General features: G+C 38.0%; 1 protein-coding gene across 1 annotated transcript in view; it reads left to right on the plus strand.

Annotated features, from left to right (window-relative positions):
- LOC142846445 (vomeronasal type-2 receptor 116-like) overlaps positions 1-23,691 on the plus strand; it is a 60,341-nt gene that overhangs the window by 14,888 nt on the left and 21,762 nt on the right. Inside the window, exon 4 of the mRNA XM_075967017.1 lies at positions 21,880-22,107. Within this exon, the coding sequence (XP_075823132.1) occupies positions 21,880-22,107 (228 nt within the window). The remainder of the gene's footprint in view (positions 1-21,879; positions 22,108-23,691) is intronic.

Raw genomic sequence — 23,691 nt, forward strand, 5'->3', positions numbered from 1 at the left:
CTTTTCATTTCTGATTGTGTTAATTTGGATGTTCTCTTTCTGCCTTTTGATTAGTTTGGAGAAGGGTTTGTTAATCTTGTTGATTTTATCAAAGAACCGGCTCTTTGTTTCATTGATTCTTTGTATTTTTGTTTCTTTTTTTTTCTTTTCTTTTTTTTTTTTTTTTTTTTTGGTTTTTCGAGACAGAGTTTCTCTGTGGCTTTGGAGCCTCTCCTGGAACTAGCTCTGTAGACCAGGCTGGTCTCGAACTCACAGAGATCCGCCTGCCTCTGCCTCCTGAGTGCTGGGATTAAAGGCGTGCGCCACCACCGCCCGGCTTGTTTCTATTTTGTTGATTTCATTTCTCAATTTGATTATTTCCTGTCTTCTCCTCCTGGGTGAGTCTGCTTCTTTTTGCTCTAGAGCTTTAAGGTGTGATATTAAGTCACTAATGTGAGCATTATCCGTTTTCTGTAAGTGGGCAGTTGGTGCTATGAACTTTCTTCTTAGCACTACTTTCATAGTGTCCCATAGGTTTGGATATGGTGTGCCTTCATTGTCGTTGAATCAAGGAAGACTTTAATTTCTCTCTTTATTTCTTCCTTGATCCATGGTTGGTTCAGTAGTTGACTGTTCAATTTCCTTGAGTTCGTAGGCTTTCTGAGAATATTATTGTTGAATTCTAACTTTAATCCATGGTGATTGGATAAGACACAAGGGGTTACTCCAATTGTTTTGTATCTGTGGAGGTTTCCTTTGGTGCTGAGTACGTGATCAATTTTGGAGAAGGTTCCATGAGGTGCTGAGAAGAAGGTATATTCTTTTTTTTTTTAATTTTTATTGAGAAAAAGAAAAAAATTTCCGCCGCGTCCCAGCCTTCCATTTCCCTCCCCCTCCTCCCATCCTTCTCACCCTCCCCTCACACCTCTCCCCCTCCCTCTCCAGTCCAAAGAGCAGTCAGGGTTCCCTGCCCTGTGGAAAGTCCAAGGTCCTCCCCGCTCCGTCCATGTCTAGGAAGGTGAACATCCAAACTGGCTAGGCTCCCACACAGCCAGAACATGAAGTAGGATCAAAACCCAGTGCCATTGTCCTTGGCTTCTCATCAGCCCTCATTGTCCGCCATGTTCAGAGAGTCCGGTTTTATCCCATGCTTTTTCAGTCACAGTCCAGCTGGCCTTGGTGAGCTCCCAATAGACCAGCCCCACTGTCTCAGTGGGTGGGTGAACCCCTCGTGGTCCTGACTTCCTTGTTCATGTTCTCCCTCCTTCTGCTCCTCATTGGGACCTTGGGAGCTCAGTCCAGTGCTCCAGTGTGGGTCTCTGTCTCTATCTCCATCCAAACCAGATGAAGGTTCTATGGTGATACGCAAGATATTCGTCAGTATTGCTATAGGATAGGGTCATTTCAGGTTCCCTATCCTCAGTTGCCCAAGGAACTAACTGGGGACATCGCCTTGGGCTCCTGGGAGCCACTCTAGGTTCAAGTCTCTTGCCAACCCTAAAGTGGCTCCCTTAACTAAGAATTGTGCTTCCGTCCTCCCATATCCAACCTTCCTTTATCCCAATCTTCCTGTTTCCCCAAGTTTCCCCCATCCTCCCCTTCTCACTTTTCTCTCCCCTTCTCCCCTTACACCCATCCCACCCAACCCCCAAGATCCCAAATTTTTACCCGGCAATTTTGTCTACTTCCCATAGCCAGGAGGATAACTATAAGTTTTTCTTTGGGTTCACCTTCTTATTTAGCTTCTTTAGGATCACCAATTATAGACTCCGTGACCTTTATTTATGGCTAGAAACAAATTATGAGTGAGTACATCCCATGTTCATCTTTTTGGGTCTGGGTTACCTCACTCTGGATAGTGTTTTCTATTTCCATCCATTTGCATGCAATATTTGAGAAGTCATTGTTTTTTACCACAGCGTAGTTAGTACTCTAACTATTATATATTCCACACATTCTTCATCTATTCTTCCATTGAGGGACATCTAGGTTGTTTCCAGGTTCTGGCTATTATGAATAATACTGCTATGAACATAGTTGCACTAATGCTTTTGTCATATGATAGGGCATCTCTTGGGTATATTCCCAAGAGTGGTATTGCTGGGTCCAGGGGTAGGTGATCCTGAATTTCCTGAGAAACTGCCATACTGCTTTGCAAAGTGGGTGCACAATTTTGCATTGCCACCAGCAATGGATGAGGGTACCCCTTCCTCCACAGCCTCTCCAGCAAAGTTTATCATTGGTGTTTTTGATTTTAGCCATTCTGACAGGTGTAAGATGATATCTCAAAATTGTTTTGATCTGCATTTCCTAATCGCTAAGGAGGTTGAGCATGACCTTAAGTGTCTTTTGGCAATTTGAAGTTCTTCTGTCGAGAATTCTCTGTTCAGTTCAGTGACCCATTTCTAATTGGGTTAATTAGCATTTTAAAGTCTAGTTTCTTGAGTTCTCTATATATTTTGGAGATCAGACCTTTGTCTGTTGTGGGGTTGGTGAAGATCTTCTCCCAGTAAGTAGGTGGCCTTTTTATCTTAGTGACAGTGTCCTTTGCTTTACAAAAGCTTCTCAGTTTTAGTAGGTCCCATATTTTCAATGTTGCCCTTAATGTCTGTGCTGCTGGGGTTATATATAGGAAGTGATCTCCTGTGCCCATCTGTTGTAGGGCACTTCCTGCTTTCTCTTCTATCAGGTTCAATGTGTTCAGACTGATAGTGAGGTCTTTGATCCATTTGGACTTGAGTTTTGTGCATGGTGATAGATATGGGTCTATTTTCATTCTTCTACAGGTTGACATCCAGTTGTGCCAGCACCATTTGTTGAAGATGCTCTCTCTCTTCCATTGTATACTTTTGGCTCCTTTATCAAAAATGAGGTGTTCATAGGTTTGTGGGTTAGAATCCGGGTCTTCTATATGATTCCATTGGTTGACTTCTCTGTTTTTATGCCAGTACCACACTGTTTTCATCACTGTAGCTCTGTAATAGAGTTTGAAGTCAGGGATGGTAATGCCTCCAGAAGATCCTTTATTGTATAGGATTGTTTTGGCTATCCTGGGTTTTTGTTTTTCCATATAAAATTGATTGTTGTCCTCTCAAGATCTGTGAAGAATTTTGATAGGACCTTGATGGGGATTGCATTGAATCTATAAATTGCCTTTGATAGAATTGCCGTTTTTACTATGTTGATCCTCCCAATCCAAGAGCAAGGGAGGTCCTTCCATTTTCTGGTATCCTCTTCAATTTCTTTCTTCAATGCCTTAAAGTTTTTGTCAAATAGATCTTTCACTTCCTGGATTAGAGTAACCCCAAGATAATTTATGCTGTTTGTGGCTATTGTGAAAGGTGATGCTTCTCTGATTTCCCTCTCTGCTTCCATATCCTTTGTGTATAAGAGGGCGACTGATTTTTTGGAGTTGATCTTGTATTCTGCCACATTACTAAAGGTGTTTATCAGCTGTAAGAGTTATTTGATGGAGTTTTGGGGTCGCTTATGTACACTATCATATCATCTGCAAATAACGAAAGTTTCACTTCTTCCTTTCCAATTTGAATCCCCCTGATCCCTTTATGTTTTCTTATTGCTATTGCCAGAACTTCAAGCATTATATTGAAGAGGAATGGAGAGAGTGGACAGCCTTGTGTTCCTGAGTTTAGTGCGATGGCTTTGAGTTTCTCTCCGTTTAATTTGATGTTAGCTGTCGACTTCCTGTATATAGCTTTTATTATATTTAGGTATGACCCTTGTATCCCTAATCTCTCCAAGACTTTTATCATAAAGGGATGTTGAATTTTGTCAAATGCCTTTTCAGCATCTAATGAGATGATCATATGGTTTTTTTCTTTCAGTTTATTCATATGATGGATTACATTGATAGATTTTTGTATGTTGAACCAGCCCTGCATCCCTGGGATGAAGCCTACTTGATCATAATGGATAATTTTTCTAATGTGTTCTTAGATTCGGTTTGCCAGTATTTTGTTGAGGATTTTGGGTCGATGTTCATGAGTGAGATTAGCCTGTAATTCTCTTTCTTGGTTGAGTCTTTGTGTGGTTTTGGTATCAGAGTAACTGTAGCTTCATAAAAGGAATTTGGTAATGACTCTTCTGTTTCTATATTGTGAAATACATTAAGGAGTATAGGTATCAGGTCTTGGAAGTTCTGGTAGAATCCGCATTGAAACCATCTGGTCCTGGGCTTTTTTTTTGGTAGGGAGGTTTTTGATAACAGCTTCTAATTCTTCGTGACTAACAAGTCTATTTAGATTGTTCACCTGGTCCTGGTTTATCTTTGGTATATGGTCCATTTCTTTTACATTTTCCAGTTTTGTGGCATACAGACTTTTGTAGTAAGATCTAATGATTCTCTGAATTTCCTCTGTGTCTGTGGTTAAGTCCCCCTTTTCATTTCTGATCTCATTAATTTGCATATTCTCTCTCTGCCATTTGGTTAGTTTGGATAGGGGTTTATCAATCTTGTTGATTTTCTCCAGGAACCAGCTTTTTGTTTCATTGATTCTTTAGATTGTTTTCTGTGTTTCTATTTTGTTGATTTCAGCCCTCAGTTTGATTATTTCAAGTCTTCTACTCCTCCTAGGTGAGTCTGCTTCTTTTTTTTCTAGAGCTTTCAGGTGGGCTGTTAAGTGTCCAATGTGTGCTTTCTCTGTTTTCTTTAAGTGGGCACTTAGTGCTATGAACTTTCCTCTTAGGACTCCTTTCATAGTGTCCCATAAGTTTGAGTATGTTGTTTCTTTATTTTCATTGAATTCAAGGAAGACTTTAATTTCTTTCTTTATTTCTTCCTTAATCCAGGTATGGTTCAGTAGTTGACTGTTCAGTTTCCATGAATTTGTAGGCTTTCTGGGAGTAGCATTGTTGTTGAATTCTAACTTTAATCCATGGTGATCTGATAAGACGCAGGTGGTTACTAATATTATTTTGTAACTGTGGAAATTTGCTTTGTTACTGAGTATGTGGTCAATTTTCGAGAAGGTTCCATGAGCTGCAGAGAAGAAGGTATATTCTTTCCTCTTTGGGTGGAATATTCTATAGACGTCTGTTAAGTCCAATTGATTCATTACCTCCATTAATTCTCTAATTTCTCTGTTAGGTTTCTGTCTGATTGACCTGTCCATTGGTGAGAGAGGAGTGTTGAAGTCTCCTACTATTAGTGTGTGCGGTTTGATGGCTGCCTTGAGAAATGTTTCTTTTACGTACGTGGGTGCTTTTATATTAGGGGCATAGATATTCAGAATTGAGACTTCATCCTGATGAATTGTTCCTGTTATGAGTATAAAATGTCCCTCTCCATCTCTTCTGATTGATTTAAGTTTGAAATCAACTTTGTTCGAAATTAGTATGGCCACACCTGCTTGTTTCTTTGGTCCATTTGCTTGATAAACCTTTTCCCAGCCCTTTCCTCTGAGTAGGTGCCTGTCTTTGTGGTTGAGGTGTGTTTCTTGTAAACAGCAGACTGTTGGATTCTGTTTTCGTATCCAATCTCTTAGCCTGTGCCTTTTTATAGGTGAGTTGAGTCCATTGACATTAAGTGATATTAATGACAATTGGTTGTTAACTCCGGTCACTTTTTTAATAGTAGAGTTTGTGTGTTTCCCTTCTTTGAGTTGCACTGGTCAAGGGTCTCTAGATGTCTGAGTTATTGTGGTCATTGTTGGACTGCTTGGTTAGTGATTTTCCTTCTATTACTTTTTGTAAGGCTGGATTTGTGGCTACGCATTGTGTAAATTTGTTTTTATCCTGGAAAATTTTGTTTTCTCCATTTATAGTGAGTGAAAGCTTGGCTGGGTATATCTTTTGTATTTCAGTGGAATGTTTTATAGATGTCTGTTAAGTCCTTTTTATTAATTACATCTGTTAGTTCTCTTATTTCTCTGTTAAGTTTCTGTCTGGATGACCTGTCCATTGGCGAGAGTGGAGTGTTGAAGTTTCCTACTATTATGTGTGGGGTTGGATGTGCGTTTTAAGTTTTAAAATGTTTCTTTTACATACATGGGTGCTCTTGTATTAGGGACATAGATGTTCAAGATTGAGACTTCATCTTGATAAATTATTCCTGTTATATGTATAAAGAATCTTTCTCCATCTCTTCTGATAGATTTTAGTTTGAAATCAATTTTGTTAGATATTAGGATAGCTACACCCACTTGTTTCTTAGGTCTATTTGATTAGAAAATCTTTTCCCAACCCTTTACTTGAGGTGGTGTTTGTCTTTGAGGTTGAGGTGTGTTTCTTGTACACAGCAGAAGGCTGGATCTGTATTCATATCCATTTTCTTAGCCTGTGTCTTTTTACATGAGAATTGAGTCCATTGATATTAAGCGATAATAATGACCAGTGGTTGTTAGCGCTGGTTATTTTTTGGTAATAGTGTTAGTGTGTTTCCCTTCTTTGGGTTATGCTGGTGGAGGGTTGTCAGAAGTCTGTGATTTTGTGGGTGTAATTAGCTTCCTTGGGTTTGGATTTTCCTTCTAGTACTTTCTGCAAGGCTGACTTTGTGAATACATACTGTTTAAATCTGTTTTTGTCATGGAATGTCTTGTTTTTTTTCCATCAATAGTGAATGAAAGCTTTGCTGAGTATAGTAGTCTGGGCTTGCATCCATGGTCTTTTAGTGTCTGCATCACATCTATCCAAAGCCAGATGGTTTTAGTACAGAATTCTATCAGAATATCCAAGAAGAGTTAATACCTATATTCCTCAAAGTGTTGCACATAATAGGAACAGAAGAGACCTTGCCAAACTCTTTTTATCAAGTTACAGATACCCTGATACCAAAACCACACAAAGACTCAACCAAGAAAGATATTTACAGACCAATCTCACTCATGAACATGGATGCAAAAATCTTAATAAAATACTGGCAAACAAAAGTCATGAACACATCAAAAAATTATCCATCATGATCAAGTCGGCTTTATCCCAGAGATTCAGGGCTAGCTAGTTCAACATATGAAAATCTATCGATGTAATACATCATATAAACAAACTGAAAGAAAAAAAACATATGATTATTTCATTAGATACTAAAAAAGCATTTGACAAAATCCAACACACTTTCATGATAAAGGTCTTGGAGAGATCAGTTATACACGGTTCATATCTAAATATAATAAAAGAATATACAGCAAGATGACAGCTAACATCAAATTAAATGGAAAAAATTCAAAGCTATTCCACTAAAATCAGGAAAAAGACAAGGTTGTCCACTCTCTCCATATCTCTTCAACATAGTTTTTGAAGTTTTAGCAAAAGCAATAAGACAACAAAAGGAGATCAATGGGATTCAAATTGGAAAGGAAGAAGTCAAATTTTCATTATTTGAAGATATTATGATAGTGTATATAAGTGACCCCAAAATACTCTAATAGAGAACTCCTACAGTTGATAAATACCTTCAGGGATGTGGCAGGATACAAGGTCAACTCAAAAAAATCAGTAACCCTCCTATACACAAATGATAAAGAAGCTAAGAGGGAAATCAGAGAAACATCACCTTTCACAATAGCCACAATTAACGTAAAATATCTTGGGGTAACCTTAACCAAGGAAATGAAAGACCTATTTGACAAGAACATTAAGTCTTTGAAGAAAGAAATTGAAGAAGATATTAGAAAATGGAAAGATCTCCCATGCTCTTGGATAGGAAGGATCAGCATAGTAAAAAATGGCAATTCTACCAAAATCAATCTATAGATTCAATACAATCCCCATCAAAAGCGAACACAATTCTTCACAGACCTTGAAAGAACTATAATCAACTCCTATGGAAAAAAAAAACCCTGGATTGCCAAAGCAATCCTGTACAATAAAGAAACTTCCAGAGGCATCTCCATCCCTGTCATCAAACTCTATTACAGAGCTACAGTAATGAAAACAGCTTGGTACTGGCATAAAAACAGAGACATTGACCAATGGATTTGAACTGAAAACCTGGATGTTAATCCATACACCTATGAACACCTGATTTTTGACAAAGAAGCTAAAATTATACAATGGAAAAAAGAAAGCATCTTCAACAAATGACGATGGCATAACTGGATGGCAACATGTAGAAGAATGAAAATAGATCCACATCTATCACCATACATGAAACTCAAGTCCAAATGGGTTAAAGACCTCAATATAAATCCAACCACACTCAACTTGATAGAAGAGAAAGTGAGTAGTCTTCAATGCACGGACACAGGAGACCACTTCCTAAATATAGCCTCTGTAGCACAGACACTGAGAGCACCAATAAATAAATGAGACCTCCTGAAACTGAGAAGTTTCTGTAAAGCAAAGGACACAGTCAATAAGACAAAAAGGCAGACTACTGAATGGGAAAAGATCTTCACCAAGAACACATTTCAGACAAAGGACTAATCTCCAAAATATATAAAGAACTCAAGAAATTAGACAGTAAAATTCTAAATAACCCAATTTAAAATGGGGTACTGAACTAAACAGAGAATTCTGGGTTTTTTATTGAAAAAAAATTTTCTGCCTCCTCCCAGACTCCCATTTCCCTCCCCCTCCTTCTACTCCTCCCCCCTTCTCTCCCCCTCTCTTTCCAGTCTGAAGAGAAGTCAGGGTTCCCTGCCCTGTGGAAAGTCCAAGGTCCTCCCCCCTCCATCCAGGTCTAGGAAGGTGAGCATCCCACAAAGCCAGAACATGAAGTAGGGTCAAAACCCATTGCTATTGTCCTTGACTTCTCATCAGCCCTCATTGTCTGCCATGTTCAGAGAGTCCGGTTTTATTCCATGCTTTTTCAGTCACAGTCCAGCTGGCCTTGGTGAGATCCCAATAGATCAGCCCCACTGTCTCAGTGGGTGGGTGCACCCCTTGCGGTCCTGACTTTCTTGATCATGTTCTCCCTCCTTCTGCTCCTCATTGGAACCTTGGGAGCTCCAATGTGGGTCTCTAAACAGAGAATTCTTAACAGAAGAATTTCAAATGGCCAAAAGATACTTAAGAAAATGTTCAACTTCCTTAGCTATCAGGGAAATGAAAGTAAAAAACAACTCTGAGATACCATCTTACACATGTCAGAATGGCTAAGATCAAAAACACTTATGCTGGAGAGGGTGTGGAGTAAGGGGAACAGTCATCCATTGTTGGTGGGAATGCAAATTTGTACAACCACTTTGGAAATCAGCATGGCAGTTTCTCAGAAAATTGGTAATTAACCTACTTCAGGATCCAGCAATATCACTTTTAAGAATATACCCAAAAGATGCTCACTCATACTATAAAAGCATTTGTTCAACCCTGTTCACAGCACCATTATTTGTAATAGCCAGAACCTGGTAACAACCTAGATGCCCCTAAACTGAAAAATGGATAAAGAAAATGTGGCACATTTACACATTAGAGTACTAGTCAGTGAAAAAAAAAACACAATGACATCTTGAATTTTGCATGCAAATGGATGGAATTAGAAATCACTATCCTAAGTGAGGTAACTCAGACCCAAAAAGACAAATATGGTTTGTACTCACTCATAATTGGATACTAACTATAAACAAAGGACATTGAGCCTATAGTTCATGATCCTAGAGAAACTAAGTAATAAGGTGAACCCAAAGAAAAGCATATATAGACCCACGTGGAAAGTGGAAACAGACAAGATCGCCTGACAAAATTGGAACCTTGGGTGGGGGGGTTGGGGTAAAAAGGAGGGGAGAAGTGGAAGAGGAGGGGAGAAGAGGGGTTGAGGAGAACTTGAGGGAATGGGAAAGTTGAGATGGAGGAAAGACAGATATGAGAGAAAGGAAAGATATGTCTTGATTGAGGAAGACATTATGAGGTTAGCAAAAAAACCTGCTCTAGAAAAATTCCCAGGAATCCATAAGGATGACCCAGTTAAGACCCTAAGCAATAGAGGAGAGAGTGCCCAAAGGCCTTGCCTTTAGTCAGACTGATGATTATCCTAAATATCACCACAGAACCTTCATCTAACAACCGATGGAAGCAGAGGCAGAGTCCCACATTGGAGGACTGGACTGAGTTCCCAAGGTTCAATTGAAAAGTGGAAGGAATGAGAATATGAGCAAAGAGGTCAAGACCATGAAGGGTTCATCCACTGAAAAAATTAACCTGAGCTAATGCAAGTTCACCAAATTTAGCTGGACTGGGAAGGAATAAGCATAGCACCAAACTAGTCCCTGTGAATGTGGTTGACAGTTGTATGGCTTGAGCAGACTGAGGGGACACTGGCAGTTGCAGTGGGATTTAGCTCTACTGAATGTACTGGATTTTTGGGATCCTATTCTCTTTAAATGTATATCTTACTCAGCCTAGATGTAGTAGATAGGGTCTTGGAACTTCCACAAAGAAAAGTGCCTTACCCTTTCTGAGGATTAGATGGGGGTGGGGTGGGAGGGTGTGGGGAGGGAATGAGAGAAGGGGAGGAAGTGGGAATTTGGATTGATTTTTTAAAAAAAAACTAATAAAAAATAAAAGAAAAAATAACCTTAAGACACCCAAAAAAGTATTTGAGGAAGACACAGGAAACTTGATAGACCTCCATTGTTAATAGATTGCATAAACTAATATTGTATAATGGTCATCCTACACAGAGCAATTGACATATTAAATTATATTACAATTCTACCATGAAATCTTAACGTGCTAGTTGATCTGTCAGCCTGCCCAGTAGAAATTCACAAAGTCCCACCCCTAGGTGAAGACCTTCAGACAATCAATGCCTGCTGGGAGAAGGAGAATAATCCAGAGATGTGCACCCAGACAGGTCTTCCAGTCCAAAGTCATCAGCACTAAACACATAGAAATATCAATAAAAGACTCAGTAACTTGCGTGTGTGTGTGTGTGTGTGTGTGTGTGTGTGTGTGTATGCCTTTGTGTTTGCATAGGTCACGAAGTTAAAAGGGATGTGGGGGCCATAGAAAGAATTGAGGTGGAAAAGGGAAAGTAGAAATTATAGAAATGCAGTTTAATTTAGTTTAATCAGGTATGAAATTCTCTAGAAAATAATTTTTAAAACATTATATTTTTCATAGACATAAAAATTCCTAAAACTAAGCACAAAAAACAAGTGTACTCAAAGCAATCCTAAACAAAATGAATACTACTAGAGGTATCATGATACCGATACTAAACTTATATACTACAGAGTCATGACTCATAACTTATACTACAGAGCTATTGGTCAATATTAAATAAATAACATGGTACTGATACAAAAACAAATAGATGAGCAATAAAATAAAATAGAAGAATAAAGAAGTCATATACAAAACCACACAATTACAGCTAGCTTATTTTTTTAAATAAACCTGCCTGATATATACATCGAACAAAAGACTGTATTTTCAACAAATGGTTCTGTGTGAAAACTGGATTTTAATATGTGTGAAATGAAACTACCTCCTCATCACTGACCCTGAACAATATTAAATTCAAGTTTATCAAGGTGCTCAATATAGGCTGTGACACCCTGTGATGGTGGGAGGAAAATGTTTCAGCTTATGTTCACATGTAAGCATAGGAAATGACTCTGTCAGCACAGGAAATAAGACAACAAAACAAATGAGATCTTTTGAAACTAAAATTTTCTGTACAACAAAACAAACTGTCAAGTAAAGAGGCAGGCCACAGAAAGGGAGAAAATATTTCCAGTTGCATATCAAATTAAGAATTTGTGTAAAGATACACATAGAACTCAGAAAATCCAAACATGAAGAAAGCACATGATCCAGTTTAAAAAATGGGCCATGGAACTGAACAGAAAGTTCTCAAATTATGAAATAAATGTGACTACTAATCACTTCTATTCCCTTCACCATCAAGAAAATGCAGGTTAAAACTGCAGTAAGAGTCCATCTAACCCAGTTAGAATGGTCATCCAAAAAAATCATAAATGACAAAAGATGCTATTATGAATGCGGAGAACAGGGAAAACTTATACACTGTTGGGAGCAGTGGAAACTAGTGCAGCCACTCTGGAAATCAGCCTGGTGGCTTCTCAAAGAGTCAAAAAAAAGTCATCATATAATCTTCCTATACCATTCCTGGTCATACACTCAAAGGACTCTATACATGACCAAAGAGATGCTTATACATCCATATTCACTGTTGTCGTACTCAGAGTAGCCAGGAAATAAAAATCAGCCTAAATTTCCATAAATTAATGAATGTACAATGAAAATGTGGTACCTATAAACAGGGGAATATTATTCATCTATAAACAGAAATCATCAGATTTTCAGGTAAATGGATAAAACTGGGGGGAAAAATCATTCTGAGTTAAATAATCCAGGCCGAGATAGACTAAATACAGATGGCTACAGTTCTTTAGCTATGTGCGCTTATCTTGAAGTGCCTATACAATTAAAAAATAGAAAAATATAAAGAAGCTATTCATGGGTATTAGAAAACAAAGGATAGTAAACACAGATAAAATTGAAATAGAAGAGGGTTCCTGGTAATAGAGAAGTTGAAAAAGAGGGTTCCTAGTGGTAGAAAATAGGAAACAAGCAAGGGACAGAACAGAAGAGAAAGTTAATCACAAAGTCATATGCAAAGCTACTATGTTTAACCCAACTTAAAATAATATTTTCTTAAAGTTATAGGGTAGATAGCTGCATAGCTGATAATTTTCATGTTTGTGGAAGTCAAGAGTTACTAAACAAAAATCCTAGTAACATGTATGAGACACCTCCATATGACATCTTAGTCAGGGAGATCACAGATTCGACAATCAAAAATAAATAAAGATAGGCTTCTGCCAGACTTTTTGTTTACAAACCAGAAGTAGAGAATTATAACCTATTGCATCAGATACTACACAACTTAGATGCATGATATAGAGATAACAAACTGGAGCTGAGCCAGACACATCTTCTCTGATGGCTACATTTAATAGTACCAGAAGGTGTTATGCAGGCTGTTAGGGAGAAAAAGCATCAAGGATTGTATTAGTGAGGGTTCTCTAGAGTGATTTACAGGCTGTGGTCCAGCTAATCCAACATTGGCTGACTGTGAACAGAAAGTCCAGTAATCTGGTAGTTGTTAAATTCGTGATGCTGGATGTCTCAGCTGTTCTTCAGTAGACACTGGAATCTCAGAGAAGTAGACACTAAGCCCACTGAAGGAATGGATTTGCTAGCAAGGAAAGGACAAGCAGGCAAAGAACAAAAGCTTCCTTCTTCCATATGCTCTATAGTCCAGCAAAAGACATGGCTCAGATTATATCTGAGCTAGATATCTGGATAAAAGGGATGTGTTCCTACTGCAAAGATCTAGATTAGAGGTGGATCTTCCTACTTCCAATTAAGCAAAAAATCCTCACAGGTGTGTTCTGTATTTTATGTAGTTGGTTATAGATGTAGTCAAATTGACAACCAAGAATAATCATCACATGTTCATCTCATCAACTAGACACAAAATTATATCTTTCATGTCATGTTTAATTTCCAAATGAAAACAATAACCAAATCATAATAAAACATAAGCATGATATAACTATCCCATGTAAAATTGCAAATACATTTTATATTTTAAAAGGTCATAAATATGCCTAAGATACTATAACTATCCCTCATATAATCACAAATGCATTATAAATTTAGAATAGGTAGAAATGTTCCTTTAGGGACATTCCTTAGTATCTCAAACTTAAATATGATAACCATTGATATTCTTTTAATTGATATTATATTACATGATACAGAAATGGAGGAAAGAAAACAAAAATATTTGTACAAATGCATTCTTAACAAAATATGACAGAAACATTCATATCAATTGTTAAAGTGGTTGCAACTATAATGGTCCCTAATGAGAATGGTACTATTAGGAGGTGTGGCTTTGTTGAACTGTATGGGTTATCGTTGATGTCTCCTTTGCTCAAGCTTCACTCCTGTGACACACAGTCCACTTCCTGATGGCCTTGTGATTATGATGTAGCCAGTACCACATCTGCCTACACAAATAAACCCTGCCATGATGATAATGGGCTAAACTTATGAAACTGTAAGCCTCCACCTCAATTAAATATTTTCCTTTATAAGAGTTGTCATGGTTATGATATCTCTTCAAAGTATTTGACACCTTAAATAATATAGAAATTGGTGCCAGGGACTGGGGTATTGCTGTGATAGGCCTGACCATGTGTTTGAAGGAATGTGGGCCTTGGTACATTGGGTTAGGATAGCAGTTGTTTTGAATACTGCTTAATGGGCCATACAAGTAGGAGAATGGCAAACAATGCTGCTAAGAGCTATTTGAACTGCAGATGGCTTGTTCAAGATGTTTCAGAGGAGAAGAATTTTAGTATGTGGCCTAGAGATTGTATTTGTGATCTTTTGGTGAAAAATGTGGCTGATTTTTGCCCTTGTCAGAATAGTCTGCCTGAGGCTAAAGGGGAAAGTTTTGGATTAATTATATTGGCAGAGGAAATCTCAAAACACCCTAGTATAGACTCTGTTGTTTGGTAATTATTGAAAACTCTAATGAAGATTTATAATGAAATGGGGTTAGCTGAGAAGATAAAAGTACAAAATGTAGTGATTGAGAAAAGGAGCTCCTCTGATCAAGGAGCTAAACAGATTAAGAAACAGAGCAAAGGGGGTGTTGACCTCAGGGCAAGATCCCACCCAGCTAAATTTCCAACTTGTGAAAAAGGAATCAAAGAAAAGCTTAGAGATTCGTGTGGTGGTGTACACCTTTAATCCCAGCACTTGGAAGGCAGAGGATGGTGGATCTCTGAGTTTGAGGCCAACCCAGTCTACAGAGCAAAGTTCAAGAACAGCCAAGTTTAGGCAATAAAGGTATAATAAAGGTAACAACCAAAAACAGAGAAATTGTAAAGCTGAAATTTAGTTGGATGGGGACAGGTTCCAGGCCCAGAAAGCAGCAGAACTTGGCAGCTTCAAACACATGATTCTGGCTTTAGATTCAAGGATAAAAGAAACAGGTTATGGAATTTGCCTTCACACCTAAGGAAAGCCACTGAAGCCAGGCATGTGTGAAGAGTGTTCCTTTTTTTTAATGGGCCAAGCAGTGATTTAATTAATACAGTGTATGTGTGGTTATTTTGAGGCTGAGCAGCCAGGAACAAACAAGTGATCTCCTCCAACACTTAGACCCAAATTTTGAAGTCAAGATATGTAATGGCGTAAACGAATGCAGACAGATTGTAAAAATATATATGCAGCTTTAATGGCGAAATAGACTTACAGAACCACCGTTCCTGCGGAGACCAGGAAAACAGAAGGGACGGCTGGGAGCACGCTCCGAATTTATAGGCAAACATTAGCCCTAGGCGAACACGCCCCCCAAGGGGCGGGACTTATCCTACAAAGATATCAGGAGTGTTCCAAAATGGAGGCCTAAAAAGGCCAATGCATGAAGCTGTAAAGCTGAAGCCTGGATTGCCTTGGAGACCCTTAGTTGTTAGAAATGCCACATTCATGGGATACCTGCCAAGGAAAGCTGCTAAGGGAATAAACAGCCCTAGAGAAAGAGGTGTATTGCAGTCAACAAAGCTAAAAGGAATTGAAAATGTGAAGAACATTTCAGCATCAGACATAGAAATGGCAGAGTTTGGAGTTTGCCTGGCTTGCTTTGGTCCGTTATTTCCTCACTGTGTTCCCTTTCCTACATTTTGGAATGGAAATGTATATCTTATGCCATTATATGTTGGAAGTATTTAATCTACTATTTTATTTTGATCTTATGGATTTTATGCATGAGTCTCAGAAGAGACATTGGACTTTAAAACAAGCTTGAGACTATTCTACGCTATAGGTACTTTTGAAGTTGGACTGAATGCATTTTTGCGTTGTGGTATAGCTGCATATCATTGGGGACCAGGGAGTAGAATGTGGTGGTTTGAAAGAAAATGGCTCCCGAAGAGAATGGCACTACCAGAAGGTGTGACTTTGTTGGAGTAGATATGGTCTTGTTGGAGGAAGTGTGTACTGTACAGGTTGTCTTTTAAGTCTCTTCTACTCAAAATTTACTCAATGTGACACACAGTCAACTTCCTATTGCCTTTTCATGACAGGAAAAGAAATTCACCTTTTCTGTCATTCCTAGTATATAGCTTTTTAAATTTCTTGACCATTTCTTGCATGCATTTAAGAAGGTTTTGGTGTTTTCACTATAATTAAGCAGTCTAATCCCCTCCTCCTCATGTTGAAACCTTTTCCCAAGAGACCCACCTCCCTCTTCCACATCTTTTCTGTGACTCACTGATTTTAATTATGGTTCTTCACATAAGCATAGGTGGGTATTATTTACTGAAATATGGACTAGTTAAAACACAGAAAATAATTACACACACACACACACACACACACACACACACACACACACACACCCAGAAACCACTGGCTGCCTATAGCCTTTTGGTATGGGAAACTCATGATTTACTCCACACTGGATGATAGATAAAAGATGGGCACAATTTCATGCAGAAATTGCATAGGTAATACTAGAAACAATAAATTCATGAATGTAACAGCAGAGTCTCATCCAAAATATACTGTTTTGAAACAATTTTCCCCATCCTCTGGATCTTATTTTTTAGGGCTCTTTCTTCCCTGAACCTTGGTGTGAGTAATTTATGTCCTGTTTAGGATCAAGCACTCTGTATTATTTTTCTGTTGCTGTGATAAAATGCTATGGCTAGGGCAAATTATAGGGAAAAAACTGCTTATTTTGGCTTATATTTCCACAAAATTAAAGTCCATAATGGTAAATGATATAGCAGCAGACATGAAATCTGGAACAGAAAAATGAAAACACATACCTTTCACCTCAACCACAAAGCAGAGAGAGTGACCTAGAAGTTGAATAAGCTTTTAAACTCTCAACGTAATACTCAAGTGACATATTTCCTCCAACAAGACTGCACTTCCTAAACATCCCCCAAACAATGCCACCAAGGGAGGACCAAATGATCAAATATCTGAGCCTATGGGAATGTTTCTCAATCAAACATCCACATTCCACTTTCTAGCCCCCAAATGTTTATGGCCATATCATAACTCAAAATTTCCCAATGGTCTTTCACAGCCTCAACATTATTTAAAGGTCCATAGTAACTTCTGAGACTCGAGGTAATCTCTTAATTATAAATCAAAAAGCAAGTCAAATATTTCTAATATGTAATGACTCAAACCACACATTACCATTCCAAGAAAGAAATGAAGGCAAAATCATAAAATTCTGGACCAAAGCAACACTGAAACCAAGCAAAATAAATACTTAACCCTTGAGTTCTGTGTCCAATGTCTGAAAATTTGATTTCAAAGGGCTCCACCTCTCCAGTCTTGCTAACAGCCACATACATCTTTCTCATGGGATGGTTCTGTTCACTATATGCAGTTTCCTTGATGGATCTCTCACATCTCTGTCATCTCCGACATCATTGAACCTCTATTGCATCATGGGATCTCTGTCACATCCACAGCTTTACATAATAGCCTGATGGGGCCTTCTGTTCCATGAGGACCTACACTCAGGGACTTGTCTACCACATGCTGCCTGCCTTTGGCAACTTTTATAAAACCATAAACGACAAATCACTCATACATCTTATATGTCTCTAATATACATCATATAGAAAACATAGCCAAGTTTGGCTGCCAGTTTAGAATGCACCCTCCTCCCATTCTCATTCATATTAGCAACAATGCTTTTGTTCACTTGCGTTTTAGGAGTACAAACTTTACTTTAGGCACTCACCCAGGTTGGAAGCTTGTATTAGGACCTTAAACTGAGACCACCTTTCTCTTTATTCCAAACCAAAGAACTCATTTTTAATTTTAATTAATATGTTTTAAACAAATTTTTCTCATCTTACATACCTAACCCGGTTACCACTCTTTCCCCTCCTCCTGCTGCACCCACCTTCTCTCAATCCCACCTCCCATCCACTCCTCAGAGACGGCAAGGCTTCCCATGGGGAGTCAAGAAAGTCTGGGACATCACTTTGAGGCTGGATCAAGAGCCTCTCCCCTGTGTTTATGCTGAGCAAGGTATGCCTCCAAAAAGAATGGGATCCAAAAATACAGTTTCGGTGTGATTATTTTGGGTGTAAGCTAGCTGGGCGGGATGGAACAAGGGCCCTGCTCCTTTTAACACTGGCCACACCACACAATGGTCACCCACAATCTGACCTATTCAGGTTAATCTACTGTAACTCCAGAGTCAGCGAGCTCCCACTAGCTCAGGTCAGCTGTTTCTGTAGAAATTCCCAGCATACTCTTGACCCCTTTGCTCCTATTATTGCTCCTCTCTCTCTCTTGGACTGGTCTCCAGAAGCTTGGCCCAGTGCTTGTCTGTGGATCTCTGCATCTGCTTCCATCAGTTGCTGAATGAAGGCTCTATGATGACAATTAAGGAAGTCATCAATCTGATTATAGCGGAAAACCAGTTCAGGCACCCTTTTCACTATCACTCGGGGTCTTAACTGGAGTCATCCTTATGAATTTCTGGGAATTTCCCAGGTGTCAGGTTTCATGATAACACCATAATGGCTCCCACAATAAAGGTATCTCTTTCCTTGCTCCCTCTCTCTCTCCTTTCCCTATCTTGAACATCCCATTCCCTCCTGGTCTCCTCCTCCCTTCCCTTCTCTGCTCCACCTCACCTTCTACCCTCCCTTTTCCCCAACCGTACTCCCAATTTTCTCAGAAGATCTTGCCTAGTTTCCTCTCCCAGGGGGATTCATGTATATCTTTCTTAGGGTTCTTCTTGTTACCTTGATTCTCTGGAGTCATAGACTGTAGGCTGGTTATCCTTTACTTTGTGTCTAATATCCATTTATGAGTATGTACCATGTCCATCTTTCTTTGTCTCAATTACCTCACTCAGGATGGCTTTTTTCTAGTTCCATCCATTCGCAAACAAATTTCAAAATGTCATTATTTTTTTCCACTGAGTAGTACTCCAGTGTATAAATGCACCACATTTTCTTTATCCAGCTTCAGTTGAGGAACATCTAGGTTGTTTCCAGGTTCTGGATAAAACGAATAATGCTGCTATAAACAGGGTTGAGCAAATGATATTATGGTATGAGTGTGTATCATTTGATTATGTGTTCATGAGTGGTATTGCTGGTTCTTCAGGTAGATTGGTTTCCAATTTTCTAAGAAATACCATAATGATTTCTAAAGTGACTGTACATGTTTGTACTCCCACCAGAAGTAGAGGAGTGTTCCCCATACTTAGCATCCTCTCCTCCTTAAATTATCATTGCTGTTTTTTATCTTAGTCATTCTGACTGGTGCAAGATGGTATCTCAGAGTTGTTTTGACTTGCATTTTCCTGACGGGTAAGGATATTGCTCAATTCCTTAAGTGCCTTTCAGCCATTTAATATTCTTCTGCTGAGAATTTCTATTTAGATATGTATCCCATTTTTTAGATGAATTATTTGGTATTTTGGTGTCTAGTTTCATGAGTTCTTTATGTATTTTGGAAATCAGTCTTCTATCCGATGTGGGGTTGGTGAAGATCATTTCCTATTTTGTAGGCTGCCATTTTGTCATATTGACTGTGTCCTTTGCCTTATAGAAACTTCTCAGTTTCAGGAGGTCCCATTTATTAATTGTTTCTCTCAGTGTCTGTGCTACTAGTGTTATCTTTAGAAAGTGAAATCCTGTGCCAATGTGTTCAATGCTACTTCCCACTTTCTCTTCTCAGAGATTCAGTAAAGCTAGATTTATGCTGAGATCTTTAATCCATTAGGACTTGAGTTTTGTTCATGGGAATAGATGTGGATTTACTTGCAATCTTTTTATGTTGACATCCAGTTATGCCAATAGCATTTGTTGAAATTTCTGTCATTATTCCATTATAAAATTTTAGCTTCTTTGCCAAAAATCAAGTGTTCATAGGTGTGTGGATTAATATCAGTCTTCTTTTCATTCCATTGGTCCATCTGTCTGTTTTTATTTCAGTACTAAGCTGTTTTCATCTTATAACTCTATAGTAGAGCTTGATGTCAGGAATGGGGATGCCTTTAGAAGTTTATTTCTTGTAAAGATTATCTATCTTGAGACTTTTGCTTTTCCATAAGAGTTGAGTATTGTTCTTTTGAGGTCTGTGAAGAATTGTGCTGAGATTTTGATGGGGATAGCATTTAATCTGTAGGTTGCTTTAGGTAAGACTGCCATTTTTACTATGTTGAGAAGAAGTCATCAAAAGTCTCCCAACCAAGAAAAAAAAGCCCAGAGCCAGAAGTTTTCAGTACAGATTTCTACCAGAACTTCAAAGGAGACAAAATACTTATACTCCTCATATTGTTCCACACAACAGAAACAGAAGGAACATTGTCAAACTCCTTTTATGAGGCCACAGTTACCCTAATACCAAAACCAACAAATAGTCATCTAAGAAAGAGAATTATAGATCAACTCCCTCATGAACATTAATGCTAAAATACTCAATAAAATACTGGCAAACCAAATCCAAGGACACATAAAAAAAACTCTACCATGATTAAGTGGGCTTCATCCCAGAGATGCAGGGATGGTTCAACATATGAAAATCTGTCAAAGTAATCCACTATATAAATGAACTAAAACAGAAAAAGCATATGATCATCTCATTAGATGCTGAAAAGATACTCAACAAACTCTAACACCTTTCATGATAAAGGTATCGGAGAGATCAGGGATAAAAGGAATGCATATAAACATTATTAAATCAATATACAGAAAGTCTACAGCCAACATCAAATTAAATGGAAAGAAACGCAAAACGATTCCACTAAAATCAGGAACAAGACAAGGCTGCCCACTCTCTCCATATCTACTCAACATAGTTCTTGAAGTTCTGGCTAGAGAAATAAGACAACAAAAGGAGATCAAAGGGATATAAATTGAAAAGGTAGAAGTCAAACCTTTGCTATTTGCAGATGATATGATAGTATACATAAGTGACCCCAAAATCTCTACCAGGGTCACTGATGAACTCCTACAGGTGATACTTTCATTTGTGTAGCAAGATACAAGATCAACTCAAAAAAACTCAGTAGCCCTTTTTAATGCAAATGATAAAGGACTGAGAAAGAAATCAGAGACACATAACATTTTACAATAGCCACAAATATAATAAAATATCTTAGGTTAATGCTAACCAAAGTAAGACCTGTATGAAAGGAACTTAAGTCTTTGAAGAAAGAAATTAAAGAAGATATCAGAAAATGGAAAGATCTTCCCAGCCTCATTTTATAAGCACTCTCTAGGCAATATACTGGTCAGTTTTTATCAATTTGACACAAATGACAGTCATCGGGTGAAGGAGTAGCCTCAGCTGAGAAATTATAACCTGACATCAGGTTGACTTGTGGGCAAGTCTATAGGGCATTTTCTTGATAAATATTTGATGTGGGGGAGTCCATCCCACTGTGGATAATCCCATCCCTGGTCAGGTTGTCCTGGATTGTATAAGAACAAAAGCTCGGCAAGCCATGGAAGATAAGTCAGTAAGTACTTTCCTCCATGGTCTCTGCTTCATTTCCTACCTTTAGGTTCTTGCCTTGAGTTCTTGATTTGGCTTCCTTCAATACGGACTGTAACATGCAAGCCTTTATCACAGAAACGGAAAGCAAAACAGGAAAGATTAATTCTGAAAATAAATAGATATGGCTAACTTTAGACAAACTGACAACTTCCAGGTTTTCTTTCATTTACTTATTATTTTGGTGCTTGTAATTGAGAATTACTATCTATTGCAAAGATTGTTATTTTCAAAATATTATAATATTTTAGCTAGCCATAGGCTGCCGTTTGCCCTACATTCTTGATACCTATGTCAAATTTGCTTTATTCGTTAAGGATTTAAGCAATATAATACTTTCCCAAACACTTCAGATTTTTGTCTTCGCTCTGGTACCAACTTCATAAAATAATATATCTTTTTTAGCTGAACCCTTTTTTAAAAGACATGGAATTTACTAATCATGCGGGAGAACAAGTGAATTTGGATGAGAAAATGAAACTGAATGCAGAGTATGATATACTCAACTACTGGAACTTTCCAGAAGGTCTAGAACTTAAGGTAAAGGTTGGACAATTTTCTCCATATGGTCCACTGGGTCAACAATTATTTTTATCTGAGGACATGATAGAATGGGCCACAGGAATCACAGAGGTAAGTTGGGTATAATTGTAATGCTATGAACTACACATATTAAAACAAACAAATCTTGATCAGTATCTTCTAACCAAAAAGCTATCTACAATGAATATTTTCTTGTAAAGGAAAGTAATTTCTTCCAATAGAGTCTCTCTTCACAGAAGGCTCCATTCCCACAAATTTCAGTTTCTTTTTTGTAAAATTTTTATATCACATTTCTTTGTTTGGGAACTTTTATCTTATTGGTCTTTTGCTTTATATGTGTGTGTTTCGTGGGAGTTTTTTTTTGTTTTCAGTTTTGTTTGCTTGTTTTGTAAACAGAGAGAAAGAAAGGGCATGGGGTTGAATGGAGGGGGAGATCTGAGAGGAACTGAAGGAAGAGGCACGATCAAAATATTTTGTGTGAAAAAGTCTTTTAATGTTTTTATACTTCAATACATATTTTTTTTTGCCTGTAAGTTTTATGATTTTATGATATACTGATATTTTTTAAGTTTTCTATATAAATTTTAAAACTATAAATATATAAAATATTATATGTCATTTTTTTGTGGACTCATATAAAATTTAGGATACTTCTATTTCTGTGCAGAATGAAATAGGAATTTTAAATTGGTATTACATTGAATGTGTAAATAGTTTTTGGTAGAATGGTCATTTCTACAATATTAATTCTACCAGTTCTTGAGCATGTGATGTTCTAACATCTTTATGGGGGAGGATTCAATTACAATAACAAATACAGAGATTTGATGGAAATATTCATGTTAACTTGAAGTAGAAGACACTTTTGTATTTTCCTTTTTTTTTCCTAACATAATTCAGAGGCAGCATCATTAGAGTACTGATTGGAGAAGATACACTTCACAGGTTTTAGAGCTAAGGGTGTCCATCATTCCTTCAATAGTAATTGAGGAAGGAATTGGAGAAATGGAAATAGAGAGTAAAGTAGGAATAAGAAGCACAGTGCATGGTTTAGGGCCACGAATGATAGTGGAGGAAATATTTCATAGCAGTTCACCAAGGCAGCAGTAGGGGTGATATCTGCTCAGGCAATGGTTTCCAGGATGCCAGGCAGGAATCTCAGCTCCAAGTTCCTCTACCTCATTTCAGCTACCATCTGCTCACCCAGTTTTACTCTACCCATCAATCCACTCATGGCTAGCAAACGGGGTTGACATGTTCCAGCTGCTGTTTTCTAGTGTCCATGACCAACTGCCCCTCATTGACCGATGCTTTTGTTGTTGGCCTGATGCGAGCAAGATGGTGAAACACACTAGCTTGACTGTTCCTTTGAAACAAAGGTGCCATGTAGGCTAATTTTTTTCATTCAATTCTTTTTCTGCTAAAGTAGAGTCTATTTGGTTTTTACTATGACTCTTGTGACTCTTGTCTTTTACTGAATCTTGTAAAGGCAGCTATTAATCGATTCTCATACACAGCAATCCCTTGAACAACAATGCTACCCCCAAAAAGCCTACAAAGTCATGGAAACTGAACAGTCAACTACTGAACCATACCTGGATTAAGGAAGAAATAAAGAAAGAAATTAAAATCCTCCTTAAATTAAAGGAAAATAAAGAAACAACATACTCAAAC

Source organism: Microtus pennsylvanicus, chromosome 1 (assembly GCF_037038515.1).
Source record: "Microtus pennsylvanicus isolate mMicPen1 chromosome 1, mMicPen1.hap1, whole genome shotgun sequence".
In the NCBI taxonomy this organism is placed as follows: Eukaryota; Metazoa; Chordata; class Mammalia; order Rodentia; family Cricetidae; genus Microtus; species Microtus pennsylvanicus.